At 41.5% G+C, this 16,839-nt stretch overlaps 1 protein-coding gene across 8 annotated transcripts in view; it reads right to left on the bottom strand.

Moving 5' to 3' along the window:
- Nucleotides 1–16,839, bottom strand: part of Abi1 (abl interactor 1) — a 101,693-nt gene that overhangs the window by 54,596 nt on the left and 30,258 nt on the right. For all 8 annotated transcript variants that reach the window (XM_004659768.2, XM_004659765.2, XM_004659763.2 and 5 more), the window contains exon 2: nucleotides 14,706–14,873. In XM_004659768.2, the coding sequence (XP_004659825.1) occupies nucleotides 14,706–14,873 (168 nt within the window). The remainder of the gene's footprint in view (nucleotides 1–14,705; nucleotides 14,874–16,839) is intronic.

A 16,839-nucleotide genomic window follows, 5' to 3' on the forward strand; every position in this document is an offset into this window, starting at 1 on the left:
CTCTCTCTGCCTCTTTCTCTCTGTTGCTCTCAAATAAATAAATAATAAACAAAAAAATTTAAAATAATATATATATATAAATTAATAAAAATGAAAATAATTGGTTATTCAACATAAAATTAGAGTTGAGTCAGGCTTCAAATTAAAAAAAAAAAATAAGCCAGGTATATGGTAAGATGATTGCTTAGAGTTCCAGACCAGCCTGGAGCTATAGAGTGAGCTTGGGGTCAGCCTAGGCTAGAGTGAAATCCAACCTAGAAAACACCAAAAATAAAGGGGGAGAGCCGGGCGTGGTAGCGCACGCCTTTAATCCCAGCACTCGGGAGGCAGAGGTAGGAGGATTGCCATGAGTTCAAGGCCACCCTGAGATGACAGAGTTAATTCCAGGTCAGCCTGGACCAGAGTGAGACCCTACCTCGAAAAACCAAAATAATAATAATGATGATGATGATGATGATGATGATGATGATGATGGGAGGAATCTATGAAACCTGTGGTGATTTGATTCAGGTGTCCCTCATAAACTTAGGTGTTCTGAATGCTAGTGCCATCTGATGGAGACTCCTGGAGGGAGTGCATTGTTGGAAGCGGGCTTATGGGTATTATAGCCAGTTTCCCCACAGCAGTGTTTAGCACACTCTCCCGTTGTATTGTCCATTTTATGTTGGCCAGGGGGTGATGTCCACCCTCTGCTCATGCCATCGCTTTCCCCTGCCATTGTGGAGCTTCCCCTCGAGCCTGTAAACCAAAATAAACCTCTTTTTCTTACAAGCTGCTCTTGGTTGGGTGATTTCTACCAGCAATACAAACCTGACTGCAACAGTAAAGTGGTACCGAGGAGTGAGATTGCTGCTGGACACCTGACTGTTTGGCTTTGGCCTTTTGGAGCTGATTTTCAAGAGGAATGTGGAAGGATTTGAAACCTTGGCCTAAGAGATGCCTTGCAGTGCTGTAAGTATAGCTTGATGGACTATTCTGGTCAGAGTTGAAAGACCTGAATGCAGCAAGAACTATGGACTGTAAGGTTTGGCTTATGTGGGTGAGAAAGAGCTTTGTCTGGACTGGGCTAGCAGTTTGTGTGAGAAGCTTGCTCTTATGCCCATGTCCTGAGAAGTTGTGCAGGGTTGCTTTGCATAGAAATATAGAAATGAACTGGTGTGAGCAGAGGGACATGGCACAGAAAGAAATTTTTAGGCCGAAACTGCTGCCCATTCAGCTGCAATTGACAGATTACAATCTTTGAGATTGGCCAGATGACCTGCACTGGGGCAACAGGAAGAATGTAGACTCTTTTGAAGGGGCCTGAGTGTTCAAAGAGTGTCCTGTTATTCAAAGTCTACTTTTTTCCCCCTGGATTAACAAATTGGCACCCTTCCTGGTATTGTGAAGTATAAGAAATGGAAGAAAGAGAGGGTCAATGGGTTTGCAACACAGTCTTGTGTTTTGGAAATGGCCAGTGGTAGTGAAACAGGTTTGCTGGTTGCCTGCGTGAAGACCCCATGTGGCCATGAGGATGAACTGTGGATTGCAGTGGAGACCCAGTGGAGATGCTGGGACAATGAGATGGCAGCTAAGGAAAGCTGCTGGCTTCCAGGACTGTGAGTAGCCTAGCTGGAGGGGTGGAATTGGAATGCCAAAGACTTGTTGCTGGTTAGAATTATCAGACTTGGAGATGTGTCACTGGCTAGAGCTGTTGGACTTGAAGCTACAGAGCTTGATGTTTGCCCTGGTTATTTTAAATCTTGTATTGGTTGAATATTTCTTATGCCCAATGCCATCTTTTGCAGTGTGAATGTTTATTCTGTGTCATTATGGTTTTTTTGAGGTTATTTTTTGGTATTATGGCTCAGTTAAATGATCTTGGACTATGGGGATGTGTGAACATCATTAGAATTGATAAAAACTATGGGAACTTTTAAAGTTGGATGAATGCATTGCATTTTACATCATGGAAGGTTATCAGTTAATGGGGGCCAGGGGCAAAATTAGTGGTTTGATTCAGTTGTCCCTCATAAACTTAGGTGTTCTGAATGCTAGGTTCCCAACTGATGGAGATTTGGAAATTAATGCCTCCTGGAGGCAGCATATTGTTGGGGCAGGCTTATGGGTGTTATAGCCAGTGCCCCCTTTCCAATGTTTGGCACACTCTTCTGTTGTATTATCCACCTTATGTTGGCCAGGGGGTGATGTCCACCCTCTGCTCATGCCATCATTTTCCCTTGCCATCGTGGAGCTTCCCCTCGAGCCTGTAAACCAAAATAAACCTCTTTTTCCCACAAGCCACTCTTGGTTGGGTGATTTCTACCAGCAATGCAAACCGGACTGCAACAAAACCCAACCCTCCTTGAGGAGCTAACTGGCACTTAATGGTTGCTGGGGTAGTGAAAGACTTCCCCTCCAATGCTGTAGCTATTGGGAAGTTGCCCAGGCTCCAGTCAATAACTCTTCACTCATGCCCAACCCTAATTGAACTCAGTGAGTGTCTCTCTCTTCCCCCTTGCAAACAATAAAATGATGATGATGATGATGATGACGACAACGACGACGACAGGCTGAGCATGGTGGCACATACCTTTCATCCCAGCACTTAGGAGGCAAAGGTAGGAGGACTGCTGTGAGTTCAAGGCTACCCTGAGACTACAGAATGAATTCCAAGTCAGCCTGGGCTAGAATGAGACTCTACCTTGAAAAACAAAAATAAACAAAAAACTATAAAGGGAAGAGAAAGGAAGGGAGGAGGGTACTTAATAGGTTGATATTGTATATATGTAAGTACAATGATTGTGATGGGGAGGTAATATGATGGAGAATGGAATTTCAAAGGGGAAAGTGGGGGGGGGATTACCATGGGATTTTTTTTATAATCATGGAAAATGCTAATAAAAATTTTTTTAAAAAGAAAAAAAAAACCTAGAAAGGGTAATTTGCTTGTGAGGTTTACTATGAATCCTTAACAAGCAAGATAGTATAGAGAATTAAATAAACAGATAATACGAAAAAGAATACAGAGAATTATAAACATGGATGCTTCTCACATCACAGGAAAAACACAACTCAAAATTCATTAAAGGAGAGACGGCTTAGCAGTTAAGGTGCTTGCCTGCCAAGCTAAATGACCCAGGTTCAACTCCCTAGAACCCATGTAAGCCAGATGCACAAGGTGATGCATGTGTCTGGAGTTCATTTGCAGCAGCTGGAGGCCCCAGCACACCCATTCACTCTGTCTACATACACCCCTCCCTCCCTCCCTCCCTCCCTCCCTCCTTCCCTCTTTCTCTCTCTCTCTCTCTCTCAAATAAATAAGTAATTTAAAAATTTGCCAGGCATGGTGACACATACCTTTAATCGCAATATTTGGGAGGCAGAGGTAGGAAAATTGCTATGAGTTCAGTTACCATAGTCTTAAGACTACAAAGGGAATTCCAGGTCAGCCAAGGCTAGAGAAAGACCCTATCTAAAAAAAAAAAAAAAAAAAAACCTCAGGGCTGGAGAGACAACTTGACGCTTAAGGCACTTGCCTGCAAAGCCGAAGGACCCAGGTTCAATTCTCCAGGTCCACATTAGCCAGATGCATATCAAGGCGCATGCATCTGGAGTTCTCTCGCAGTGCCTAAAAGCCCCAGCACACCCATGCTCTCTCTCTTTCCCTCTGTTTCTCAGTATCATAATAAATAATTTTAATCATTTTATTTTTTTTTTAAAATCACAACAAAAATCTATTAAATAAGATGGGTGTGGTGACGCACAAATTTAATCACAGTACTTGCAGAAGTAGGATGATCACTATGAGTCCAAGGCCAGCCGGAAACTACATAGTGAATTGCAGGTCAACCTGGGCTAGAGTAAGACTACACCTCAAAAAAGAAAAAAAGGGCTGGAAAGATGGCTTAGCAGTCAAGGCACTTGTCTGCAAAGCCAAAGGACCTCAGTTCAATTCTCCAGAACCCACGTAAGACAGATGCACAAGGACGCACATGCGTGTCTCCCTCTCTCTCCCTCCCTCCCTCCCTCTCTCTCTCTCCCTCTCTCCCTCCCTCTCCCCCCCCCTCTCTCTCTCTCTCTCCCCCTATTTCTCTCTCTCAAATAAAAAATAAGATATTTTTTAAAAATGCATTAAAGCAGAGTGTGGTGACGCCAGCCTTTAATCTTAGCACTTAGAAGGCACAAGTAGGAGGAACTACATAGTGAAATCTAGGTCAGCCTGGGCTAGAGACCCTATCTCAAAAAACCAATAAAGGAAAGAGAAAATAAAAATAAGTGCATTAAATAAAAACCTCAATAGGGCTAGTGAGATGGCTTGGCAGTTAAGGCATTTGCTTGTGAAGAAGCCTAAGGACTCTGGTTCAAGGCTCAATTCCCCAGTACGTACGTAAGCCAGATGGGCAAGGTAGTACATACATTTGGAGTTCGTCTGCAGTGGCTGGAGGCCCTGGTGTGCCAATTCTCATATTCATTCTCATTTTCTCTCCTCTTTCTCTCCCTCTCTCCCTCTCTCCCTCCCTCTCCCCCCCCCCTCGCTCACTTGCTCTCAAATAAATAAACAAAAATAAACCACCATGTATAGTGCTGGAGAGACGGCTCAGCAGTTAAGGCACTTGCCTGCAAAGACTAAGGACCCAGGTTCAATTCCCAGTACACACATAAAGCCAGATGCACAAGGTGGCACATGTGTCTGGAGATCGTTTGCAGTGGCTGGAAGCTCTAACACAGCCATTCTCTCATTCTCTCTCTCTCTCTCTTTCTTTCTCTCTCTCTTAAAGAAATATTTTTTTAAAAAAATACAAATAAACTGCAAATACTTCAAATATCACACATTAATGCAAACACATAGTATGAAAAACTATATGCATATACAAATAAATCTTAGAAATTACATTTTTTAAGAAGCAAACTATGCTATCCTACATACAGCACACGTACAACTCATGAATCTCCAATGAAGAAAAAAACTGAATAATAATTGTTTAGGAGAACACATCTTTATGATTTAAATAAAAATCCTGAAACGTAAGGTAATGATAAATAATCCCCTCAGGTATGAAGAGAAGGAGAGATAGAATTGGTCTTTTATACTTATCTTTATAGATGCCTCTTTATATAATTATATACAACACGCTTCTTTTGAAGGCATTGAGAGTATTGAATTGCATGTAAAGTACACAAAGAACAGGAAAGAGAATGATTAACATTCCTAAAGAAAGACTGAGAGGGGACTGGAGAAATGGCTTAGCAGTTACAGCACTGGCCTACAAAGCCTAATGACCCGGGGTCGGACCCCACACAAGTCAGATGTACAAAGGGGCACATGTGTCTGGAGTTCGTATGTAGTGGCTAGAGGGCCTGGCATGCCCATTCTCTCTCTCTTTATCTGTCTCTTTCTCATATAAACAAAATATGTTTAAAAAGAAAAAGAAAAATAACACTTGCCTAAGAGCTAGGTTTGATCCACAGCACCAAAATCTTTTTAAGTTCCTAGAGCAACAACAAAACATTGCTCAGAGGAAATCTCATTTAGCATGCCATATTTAGCAGCTAAAGAGAAGAAAGCAGAAGGGAATGGAATTACCATCACAGGTGACAGAAAAAGCACAAACAAGGGGAAACGAAACCACCAATCTGAGACTGGAAAAAAAGCTAAAAAATCATAAGTAGGAAATTCAAGGGCTGGAGAGATGGCTTAGCATTTAAGGTACTTGCCTGTAAAGCCTAAGAACTCCTATTTGAATCTCCAGGTCCCACAAAGCCAGACGCACAAGTGACACAGGTGCACAACGTCGCACATGTGCACCAAAGGGCTCATGCGCCTGGAGCTAGTTCACAGAGGCTGAAAGGTCCTGGCATGCATATATCTATCTATCTATCTATCTATCTCTCTCTCTCTCTCTCTCTCTCTCTCGCTGGCTCGCTCAAAAAAAAAAAAAGGGCTGGAGAGATGGCTTAGCGGTTAAGCGCTTGCCTGTGAAGCCTAAGGACCCCGGTTTGAGGCTCGGTTCCCCAGGTCCCACGTTAGCCAGATGCACAAGGGGGCGCACGCGTCTGGAGTTCGTTTGCAGTGGCTGGTAGCCCTGGCGTGCCCATTGTCTGTCTGTCTCTCTCTCTCTCTCTCTCTCTCTCTCTCTCTGCCTCCTTCTCTGTCTGTTGCTCTCAAATAAATAAATAAAAAAAAAACCAAAAAAAAAAGTTCAAAGCGGCACAATGGCACATGTCTTTAATCCCAGCACTTGGGAAGTAGAGGTAGGAGGATCTCCATGAGTTCAGGTCATCCTGGGCTACAGTGAGACCCTATCTCAAAAAAGACGGGGGAAAAAAGAAAAAGTTAATTCAAATAAAAGTTAACAGCAATACTATGGAAAATAAGAAGTTGAATTTCACAACTGCAGGGTTATTTTTGTTGTTTGTTTTGTTTTGTTTTGCCTTTTTGTGAGGTAGGCTTTCACTCTTGCCCAAGCTGACCTGGAATTCACTATGTAGTCTCAGGGTGTCCCGGAACTCACGGCAATCCTCCTACCTCTGCCTCCAGGGACTAAAAGCACCACGCTGGGCAAGAAGAACTTCATGTGTTTTTTAAAATATTTTACTATTTATTTATTTATTTGACAGAGAAAGGAGGAGAGAATGGGCACGCCAGGGCCTCTAGCCACTGCAAACAAACTCCACATGTGTGCGCCCCCCACCTTGTGCATCTGGCTAACATGGGACCTGGAGAATCAGACCTGACTCCTTTGGCTTTGAGGGCAAATGCCGTAACCGCTAAGCCATCCCTCTAGCCCAACTTCATGTTTTAACAGATCCATATAAGTTGTACATTTTAATGATGTCACATACATAAATTATATGATGCTTACATCAGGTTAGACATTTATTATCATAGTCACTCTACTATTCAGTGACAAGTTAGAAAGAACATCTCCTGTGACATACTGTTAGCAATTAGACTTTGCAGGCAATTTCCTTAACCACTGAACCAACTCTCTAGCACTCAATTTCTTTTTAAAGAGTCAAGCAGCCAGGTATGGTGGCGCACGCCTTTAATCCCAGCACTTGGGAGGCAGAGGTAGGAGGATCGCCATGAGTTCAAGGCCACCCTGAGACTACATAGTGAATTCCAGGTCAGCCTGGGCAAGAGTGAAAAACCACCTTTAAAAAAAAAATTAAAAGGGAGGAGGACACTTAATAGGTTGATATTGTATATATGTAATTACAATGATTGTAATGGAGAGGTAATATGATGGAGAATGGAATTTCAAATGGGAAAGTGTGGGGGTGGGGAGGGAGGGAATTACCATAGGATATATTTTATAATCATGGAAAATGTTAATAAAAATTAAAAGAAAAAGAAATCCTCTAAAAAATTAAGCAAATAGCCTTTATTAAATATGAGCATATTGGAAAGTAAGTAAAATAGTGTTAAAGTTTTAACAGAATGATTACAATATCCTCAATTTAAAGTGAAAAATTATTTTCTAAACAAATGTAGAAAAATAGATTTAGTGATACATACATCTGAGAGATAGAGACAGAAGTATCAGGAATTCATGGTCCATCCTTGGCTATATAAGGAATACATATATTCATATATATATGACATATATATCATATTCATATACATAAAATACAAAGCACCTAGCCTATGTGAGACCTTGTATCAAAAAAAAAATTAAAAAGCCAGGTGTGGTGGTGCACACCTTTAATCCCAGCACTCAGGAGGCAGAGGTAGGAGGGTCACCATGAGTTCGAGGGTACCTTGTGACTACATAGTGAATTCCAGGTCACCCTGAGCTAGTGTGAGACCCTACCTCAAAAAAACAAAAAAAAAAAATAATAATAAGATAGGTTCCTGTGGAACTACTACATATATTACTTCTACATGCTATTTCAACTGTGTTCTCCTTGCTTTTTCTTTATCACTTTGAGGGAAGGAGGAAAAGAAAACGTATCATACTTTTAAAGATCTCCCGGGGGGGGGGGGGCATCCTAATTATTACAAGATAGAAAAGGAGTTAAGAATCATGTCACAACAACACTAGCTAGTGTGTCTTATGTCTTATATGCCCATGTTAGGAAGTGTAGTATCCTCCAAACTGTCCCTGCCACTAGAGAGACAGCATTATGGGTTTTAAGCAAAGATCTCTTCCACAAAAATAAAGCAGTAACTTTCCTGAAAACTACAGAATGAAACTTAAAATATCTTTGCCCTGAACAGAAACAAAGAGGAATAAAAAGTTTGCAACAAGCTGCACAGAGGCAGCCTTCAGCAAAGAAAGAGTCTTTGTCTGTTACTGCTTATTTGGATCAGACTTGGGAAATGGCCCGTGCCCAAAACTCTGTTACAGAGCTTTATTCAAGAAGCTTAAAACAAGGCCCCAATCAACTTCGAATTTAACTTGATTCAAAGTGACCTATATATACACAGTATTATAAAACAGATTTGTTTAGAAAATATGACCTGCATACAAAATCAGACTCTAGTAAAAATATGAAATACTTGAATAAAATTACTTGGAAATAGGGCATGATTATGCCTATAATCCCAGCACCTGGGAGGCAGAGGCAGGAGGGTCTTGAGTTCTAGGCCAATTTACGTTGCAGTAACAAGATTCTGTCTAAAGGGAAAGAAAGGGCCAAAGAGATGACACAATGGTTAAGTGCATTGCCTGGACTGGACGAATGGTTAGTGGTTAAGGCACTTGCCTGCAAACCCAAAAGACCTAGGTTCAATTCCCCAAGACCCCTGTTAGCCAGATGCACAAGAGGGTGCATGCGTCTGGAATTCATTTGCAGTGTCTGGAGGCCCTGGCATGCTTTGTCTCTCTCTCTCATGCTCCCTCTTTCCCTGTCTAATAAATAATAAATAAACAACTTAAAAAACTTTTTAAAAAGAATATGTGGGCCTGGAGAGATGACTTAGCAGTTAAGGCGCTTGTCTGCAAAGCCAAAGGACCTAAGTTCAACTCCCCAGGACCCATGTAAGCCAGATGCACAAGGGGGCACATGCATCTGGAGTTCATTTGCAGCAGCTGGGCGCCCTGGTGTGCCCATTCTCTCTCTATCTCTACCTGCCTATTTCTGTATCTCTGTCTCTCAAATAAATAAAAATATAAAAATATAAAAATAAAATAAATAAATAAATAAAAATAATATGTGCCTGAAACTAACTAAGTTCAAGTCTCCAGATCCCACATACACAGCTGGGTATGGCCACACATACCTGTAACACCAGTCCCACAAAGGGGAGCCAAGACCAGGGAATCATCTGGACTCACCAAGAAAAAGAAAAAGGAAAAAGAGCCAGTTGTGGTGGCGCACGCCTTTAATCCCAACACTGGGGAAGCAGAGGTAGGAGGATCGCCATGAGTTCAAAGCCACCTTGAGACTACATAATGAATTCCAGGTCAGCCTGGGCTAGAGTGAGCCCCTACCTTGGCGGGGGAGGAGTGAGAAATAGGCCAGGCGTGTTGGCACACGCCTTCAGTCCCAGAACACGGGAGGCAGAGGTAGAAGGATTGCCAAGAGTTTGAGGCCACCCTAAGACTCCATAGTGAATTCAAGGTCAGGCGGGGCTAGAGTGAGACCTTAACTCGGGAAGGAAAAAAAAAAAATGAGAAACAGAACTAAAAGCTGCATTCCATATTTAATGCTAGATGCTCAAGAGTTATTTTTTCCAGGGATTGGAGAGATGGCTCAGCAGTTAAAGGCACTTGCTTGCACAGTATGATGGCCTGGGTTCAATTCCCCAGTACCCACATAAAGCCAGATGTACAAACTGGTACATGTATCTGGAGTTCATTTGTAGTGGCTAGAAGCCCTAATGTACTCACATCTCTCTGTCTCTCTCTATCTATCTAACTATATTTCTCTCATTTGCAAATAAACAAATAAAATATTTAAAAAGAACTGATTTGACATTAGGGATATGGGCTTAGAATGCAAAACTATAGATTAAGTCAGGCACTAAAGAGCAGCAGGTAAAAAATTTCTTCTATGTCAACATCTGTGCATGTATTATTAGAAACAGTTTATCTAGTCAACTTCTATTCTTTAGGTATTAGCCAAACATTTAAATGTGGTTTTTCTTTTCTTCTTATTTCTTGAATCTTACTCTAGTTCTAGTCCTAGAACTCACTCTATATATCAGGCTGGCCTTGAACTACCTCAGCCTGGTGAGTTTTGGAATTAAAAGTGAGGTCTAGCCAGTTGTGGCGGCTCACACCTTGAATCCCACACTCGGGAGGCAGGGGTAGTTTGAAGCTACCCTGAGACTACACAGTGAGTCCCAGACCAGCCTGGGCTATAGTGAGACCCTATCTCCAAAAAACAACAACAACAAAAATTATTTGAGATGGAGAGGGAGGGGAGACTGAGGGGCAAAGAAACAGAGAGAGACAGACAAAAAATGCACACCTTTGTTTCAATCCCCAGCAAGGCATAAACCAAGTGTTGTGGAGTTAAGACAGAAACAAGGTTGTCCTTGGCTAGAATAGTGAGATGTAGACAAGCATGAGGTATGTGAGAAAGTAAACATCCCAGCCAGCGATGGAACACTAAAAACAAAAAGGTTTCCTATTTTAATTCCCTTCTTTCTGTGTTTAATTAATTCCTTATTTTGAGAAAAAGAGAAAGGAAAAGCAAAAAAAAAAAAACAGGGAGAGAGAGAGAGAGAGAATGAGTGCATCAGGGCCTCTAGCCACTGCAAATAAACTCGAGACACATGCACCACCTGTGCATCTGGCTTATGTGGGCTCTGGGGAATCGAACCCAGGGTCCTTTGGCTTTGCAGGCTTTACTTTAACTGCTAAGACAGCTCTCCTGCCCAAGCCTTCCTATTAAAATACCATGCGTGTTATCAATTGTTGCAGCTTTTCCTCTTCTCCCTTCTGTTCTCTTTTTCTTATTTTTTCTGTGTGTGTGTGTGTTTTTTTTCCTAGCCCAGGCTGACCTATGTAGTCTCAGGGTGGCCTCAAACTCAGAGCAATCCTCCTGTCTCTGCCTCCCGAGTTATGGGATTAAAGGCGTGCACCAACCATGCCCAGTTCTTTTTCTTATTTTTGTTTTTGAGGGATTTTTTTGAGACAGGATCTCCTGTAGCTCAGGATGACTTGTTCTACAGCTGAATCTGGCCTTGAATTTCTGATCCTCTTGCCATGACTTCCCAGGTGCTAAATTATCTATAGTTAGAGACCTGAGAATCTGTGATGATCTTTTTAAAGCTAGGGGTGTAAAGGAAATGGTGTACATTTCAACACAAAGTCCCCAAAAATATTTTGTAAGAGACCCAACAAAAGTTACTGCCCAAATGGACTGTTTCCCAACTAATGAAGGACTATTTATCTTGCTATAATTTGTCAGTAAGATAATTTCTCACTGAAAACAATCTTATTTTCAAAACTTTCAGTGGTACTTGTAAACTTCTAAGTCATAATAATAGATTAATGATGTCAACTTATTTCTACAATATCTACTTGATTAATAACAAATATGTTTATATCTTAGGATTAACCTTGAAATAATTTGAAGATCCAAATCTGAGGGAATGAGAATCTCTGTTCTAGGCCTATTTTTAGACTGTCCCCGTCACTGGTTTCCTTTGGAGCCATCTGTGGTTCTATGCCAACTGGTCCTGCACATTGTTGCTTCCATCAAGTAGCTGCCTTGTGCAGCTGCTCAAATGTTTATGATTTTGTTTTCAAATTCTGAAGAGCAAATGTGAACTACAAAGCCTTTATTGAATATTTAAGTTAACCAAAAATATTTCTAATAAAATGTCAAACTGGTGGATTCAAGCCTTCTTGGAGTACATTTAAATTTTTCTTTTAATTTTTTTGTTTACTTTTATTTATTTATTTGAGAGCAGCAGAGAGAGAAAGAGAGAGAATGGGCATGCCAGGGCTCCAGCCACTACAAACAAACTCCAGATGTGTGTGACCACTTGTGCATCTAGCTAACATGGGTCCTGGGGAATCGAGCCTCCTTAGGCTTCACAGGCAAGCGCTTAACTGCTAAGCCATCTCTCCAGCCTGCATTTAAATTTTTATTTCTCTCACTCTCTCCTCTCTCTTTTGAGGTAGGGTCTCACTCTAGCTCAGGCTGACTTGGAATTCACTACATAGTCAAGGGTGGCCTCAAACTCACCGCCATGCCCGGCTATTTATTTATTAGCAGAGAAAGAGAATAGACACACCAGGACCCCATCCACTGCAAACAAACTCCAGATACATGCACTATTTTGTGCATCTGGCTTTACATGGATACTAGGAAATTGAACCTGGGTCATTAGGCTTTGTAGAAAAGGGCCTTAACTGCTGAGCCATCTCTCCACCCCCAGAATCTTTTTTTTTTTTTTTTAATCTGAAGCAGGATCTCTCTAGCCCAGGCTAACCTGGAACCTGAAATCTTTTTTTTTTTTAAGTATATATATATTTGCAAGTAGAGAAAGAAGAAAGAGAGAATATGAATGGGTAACCCAGGTCCTCTAGCCATTGCAAACGATCTCAGATACATGCACTACTATGTGCATCTGGCTCTACGTGGGCATTGGGGAATCAAAACCAGGTCATTAGGCTTGTAGACAAGCGCCTTAACTGCTCAGCACTCTCTTCAGCCTCTCTCTTTCTCTCTCTTAAATAAATATTTTTTTAAAAATCTCAGAAAACTAAGACTAGATGACATAGCTATTTTGGAAAACAACTCAATCATTTCTTGTTCAAAAAACTCTACCATTGATCCATCTATCCATTCAACTCAGAGGTTATGTCTCACACAGAAATAAAAGCATTTGACCATACCCATATACAAACAAATATTCTTTAAAAAATTTTACTTGTGATTGGTAAAACATGAAAACATTCCTTATTTACAACATTTAAAGATTCACTAAAGTGGAGCAGAGGACTTAGTGGTTAACATGCTTGCCTACAAACCAAAGAAAACAGGTTCAATTCTCCAGTGTACACAGAAAGCCAGATGGACAAAATAGTGGACAAAATGGTGTATGCATGTAATGTTCCTTTGAAGCGACTAGAGGCCCTGGCCCACCCATTCTATCTCTATGCCTTTAATCCCAACAACTGGGAGGCATAGGTAGGAGGACTGCTGTGAGTTTAAGGCCAGCCTGAGACTACAAAGTGAATTACAGATCAGCCTGGGCTAGAGCAAGACCCTACATGGAAAAAAAACTGGACTTGAGAGATGACTTAGTGGGCATTTGCCTGCGAAGCCTAAGGACCCAGATTGATTCTCCAGGTTCCATGTAAGCCAGATGTCCACGTGTCTAGAGTTCAATTGTAGTGGCTAGAGGCCCTGCATGCCCATTCTCACTCACTCTCTTTCTCTCCCTCTCTCTGTCTCTAATAAGTAAATAAAAATAAATCTTTAAAAACAAATTAATCAAATTAAATAAAAATTAGCTGGGGGATAGTGGCACACATCTTTAATCCCAGCATCCAGCACTTGGGAGGCAGAGGTAGGAGAATCACTGTGAGTTCGAGGCCACCCTGAGACTACATAGTGAATTCCAGGTCAACTAGACTAGAGCAAGACCCTACCTCGAAAAACCAAAACTAAAAATTAAAATACAAAAATTATATAAAATATTGTGACATGGTATACCAGCAAAAAACTAACACAGCTTGTATTTCCTACTCTTTTTTTTTTTTCTTTCTTTCTTTTTCTTAACTTCTTTTTGCTGCTTGTGTGTGGTACTCATGCATGCCAGCAGTAGCTGGAGAGGAACACTGGGCATCCTGTCCCATTGCTCTTCCGCCTGGTCTTTGTTTTGAGCCAGAGTCTCTACTTACTTTACTGACTCCAGAGCTTGGAAGGCTCCACTAATTCTCAGGTCTCTGCTCTCCTACAGGACTGAGGTTATACATACACATGACTGCACCCAGCTGTTTATTACATGGGATCTGGAGATTTGACCTCTGGCAGGTCCACTTAACTCCTGAACCACCTCTCCAGCCCTTATTTCCCATTCTTGACATCATCATCTAAGGTCATGTGATGGACTCATATCATGCAGGTTTATGTAGGACAACACTCCCCAACATGGATACTACAACAAAGTCTACAAATAATAATGTCACAAGATGTTTCCACATCATGAAAGTGTGTGAATGGGCTAAAAAGAAGGCAGAGTAGTTAAGGCACTTGCCTGCAAAACCTAAAGACCCAGACCCAGGTTCGATTCCCCAGAACCCACATAAAAGCCAGATGCACAAGGTGAAGCATGTTTCTGGAGTTTATGTGCAGTGGCTGGAGGCCCTGGCACACCTATTCATATCCCCCCCTCAAATAAATAAATAAATAAAAACATTTTTTAGAAAGATATGTGTAGCTGCAAGGGGCGCACACATCTGGAGTTCGTATGCAGTGGCTGGAAGCCCTGGCGCGCCCATTCTCTCTCTCTATCTGCCTCTTTCTCTCTCTGCCACTCTCAAATAAATAAATAAATAAAACATTTTTTAAAAAAGATATGTGTAGCTGGACGAAGTGGCACATGCCTTTAATTCTAACACTCGGGAGGCAGAGGTAGGAGGACTGCCGAGAGTTCGAGGCCACCCTGAGAATACATAATGAATTCCAGGTCAGCCTGAGCTAGTGAGACCCTATCTCGCAACCCCACCCAAAAAAGAGAGACAGAAATGTGTGACTATATTTCATAAAGACATGCTGCCATTTGATTAAATGTGAACTGAAAAGATTCTTACCTGAGAGATATGATTGATGGAAGACTCCATTCTCCGAAGCTGAGAGGCTTGGATGTCCAGCAATTGGAGTACATTGTTAGCCAATGCATTTATTTGATAAGCAACACTAGCTAGCGATTGGGTTGTATATGCTTTGGTCTCTTCTAATGCTTTTCTTTTGTCTGTAGCCTAAAATAAGAAAAATAAAAATTTATTTAACATTCATTAAACACACAGGATCCCCAAGTCCTATCCTCTCTCATAGTTTTCCAATAACCAGATGGCTTAGCAGGCAATAGCTATGCAAGACTAAAGGACCTGAGTTCTATACTCAGGACCCACACTTGGCGGCACACACCTGAAACCCCATGACTGAAGGAGACAAAAGTTCACTGGTGCTCCCTGGTCAGCCAGTTTAACAGGGAGAACCCTGTCTTCAGGAAATAAGGTACAAGAAGTAAGAGAGGATATCCACTATCTCTCTGGCCTCCACATGCATGTATATGGGGTGCACACATGGGCATATATCATACACAAGAACCACACATGCAACAACAAAGAGATTCACAAGGCTCCTCCTCAAGGATATACAGTAAGAACCACTGGAGAGCAGACGCTCCCCAGCCAATACAACTGCCCTTAAGTTACTCCAGGATGCAACTTTCATGAGCTGAGCAGTCACCCATGGAGCTGTCATCCACGCCCCTGTAAATAACTCTCAACTAACTCATTAGCTCTCCAAGTTGAACTTTAGAGGAACTGTGATTTTGGCCTATTGTTGGTGCCCTACCTGAAGTGAATGAAGTCTATTCACATCTCCACAGAAGCCTGAACAAAACACTACCAGTAAGTTGTTATAACATATTTTAAAAGTTCACATTACTTGATTTTATGTTAGCAACAATTTGTATCTAAAAGCCATTAATATACAGGCCATTTTATGTCTGGAGGGAGCATGTTGTAAGGAGTCCTACCCTTCCTTTGGCTCTTAACATTCTTTCCACCACCTCTTCCGCATTAGACCCTGAGCCTTAAAAGGTGTGGTGGAGATGACATCAAAATAAAAGAGAGACTGATTGAGATAGGGAGGGGATATGATGGAGAATGGAATTTCAAAGGGGAAAATGGGGGGAGGGAGGGTATTACCATGGAATATTTTTAATAATCATGGAAAATGTTAATAAAAATTGAGTAAATAAATAAATAAATAAATAAAAGCCATTAAAAGTTTGGTTTGAGAGGCTGGGCATGGTGGCATGCCTTTAATCACAGCACTCGGGAGGCAGAAGTAGGAGGATGACTGGAGTTAAGAGGCCTGAGACTACATCGTGAATTCCAGGTCAGCCTGAGCTAGAGAAAGACCCTACCTCAAAACACTCAAAAAAAAAAAAAAAAAAAAGAGGTTTCAGGCTAGAGGGGTGGTTCAGTGGTTAAAGACTTGCCTACAAAGCCTAAAGACCCAGGTTCACATGTTTATTGCTGCTCAATTTATAATAGCTGGGAAATGGAACCAGCCTAGATGTCCCTCAACTGATGAGTGGATAATGAAGATGTGGCACATTTATACAATGGAGTTCTATTCAGCGGTAGAAAAATGAAGTTATGAAATTTGCAGAAAAATGGATGGATCTGTAAAGGATTATACTAAGTGAGGTAACCCAGGCCCAGAAAACCAAGCGCCACATGTTCTCCCTCATATGTGGATCCTAGCTACAGGTGATTGGGCTTCTGCGTGAGAAGGAAAAAAACTCAGTAGCAGAGGCCAGTTAAGTTAAAAAGGAGATATAAAGGGAAGAGAAAGGAAGGGAGGACGGTACTTAATAGTTGGTATTGTATATATGTAAGTAGAATGATTGAGATGGGGAGGGGATATGTTAGAGAATGGAATTTCAAAGGGGAAAGTGGGGGGAGGGAGGGTATTGCCATGGGATATTTTGTTTTGTTTTGTTTTTTGAGGTAGGGTCTCACTCTAGCCCAGGCTGACCTGGAATTCACTATGTAGACTCAGGGTGGCCTTGAACTCACAGCGATCCTCCCACCTGTGCCTCCCAAGTGCTGGGATTAAAGGCATGTGCCACCATGCCCAGCACCATGGGATATTTTTTATAATCATGGAAAATGTTAATAAAAATTGAGAAAAAAATTTTAAAAAGAC

This window comes from Jaculus jaculus, chromosome 5 (assembly GCF_020740685.1).
Source record: "Jaculus jaculus isolate mJacJac1 chromosome 5, mJacJac1.mat.Y.cur, whole genome shotgun sequence".
NCBI lineage: Eukaryota > Metazoa > Chordata > Mammalia > Rodentia > Dipodidae > Jaculus > Jaculus jaculus.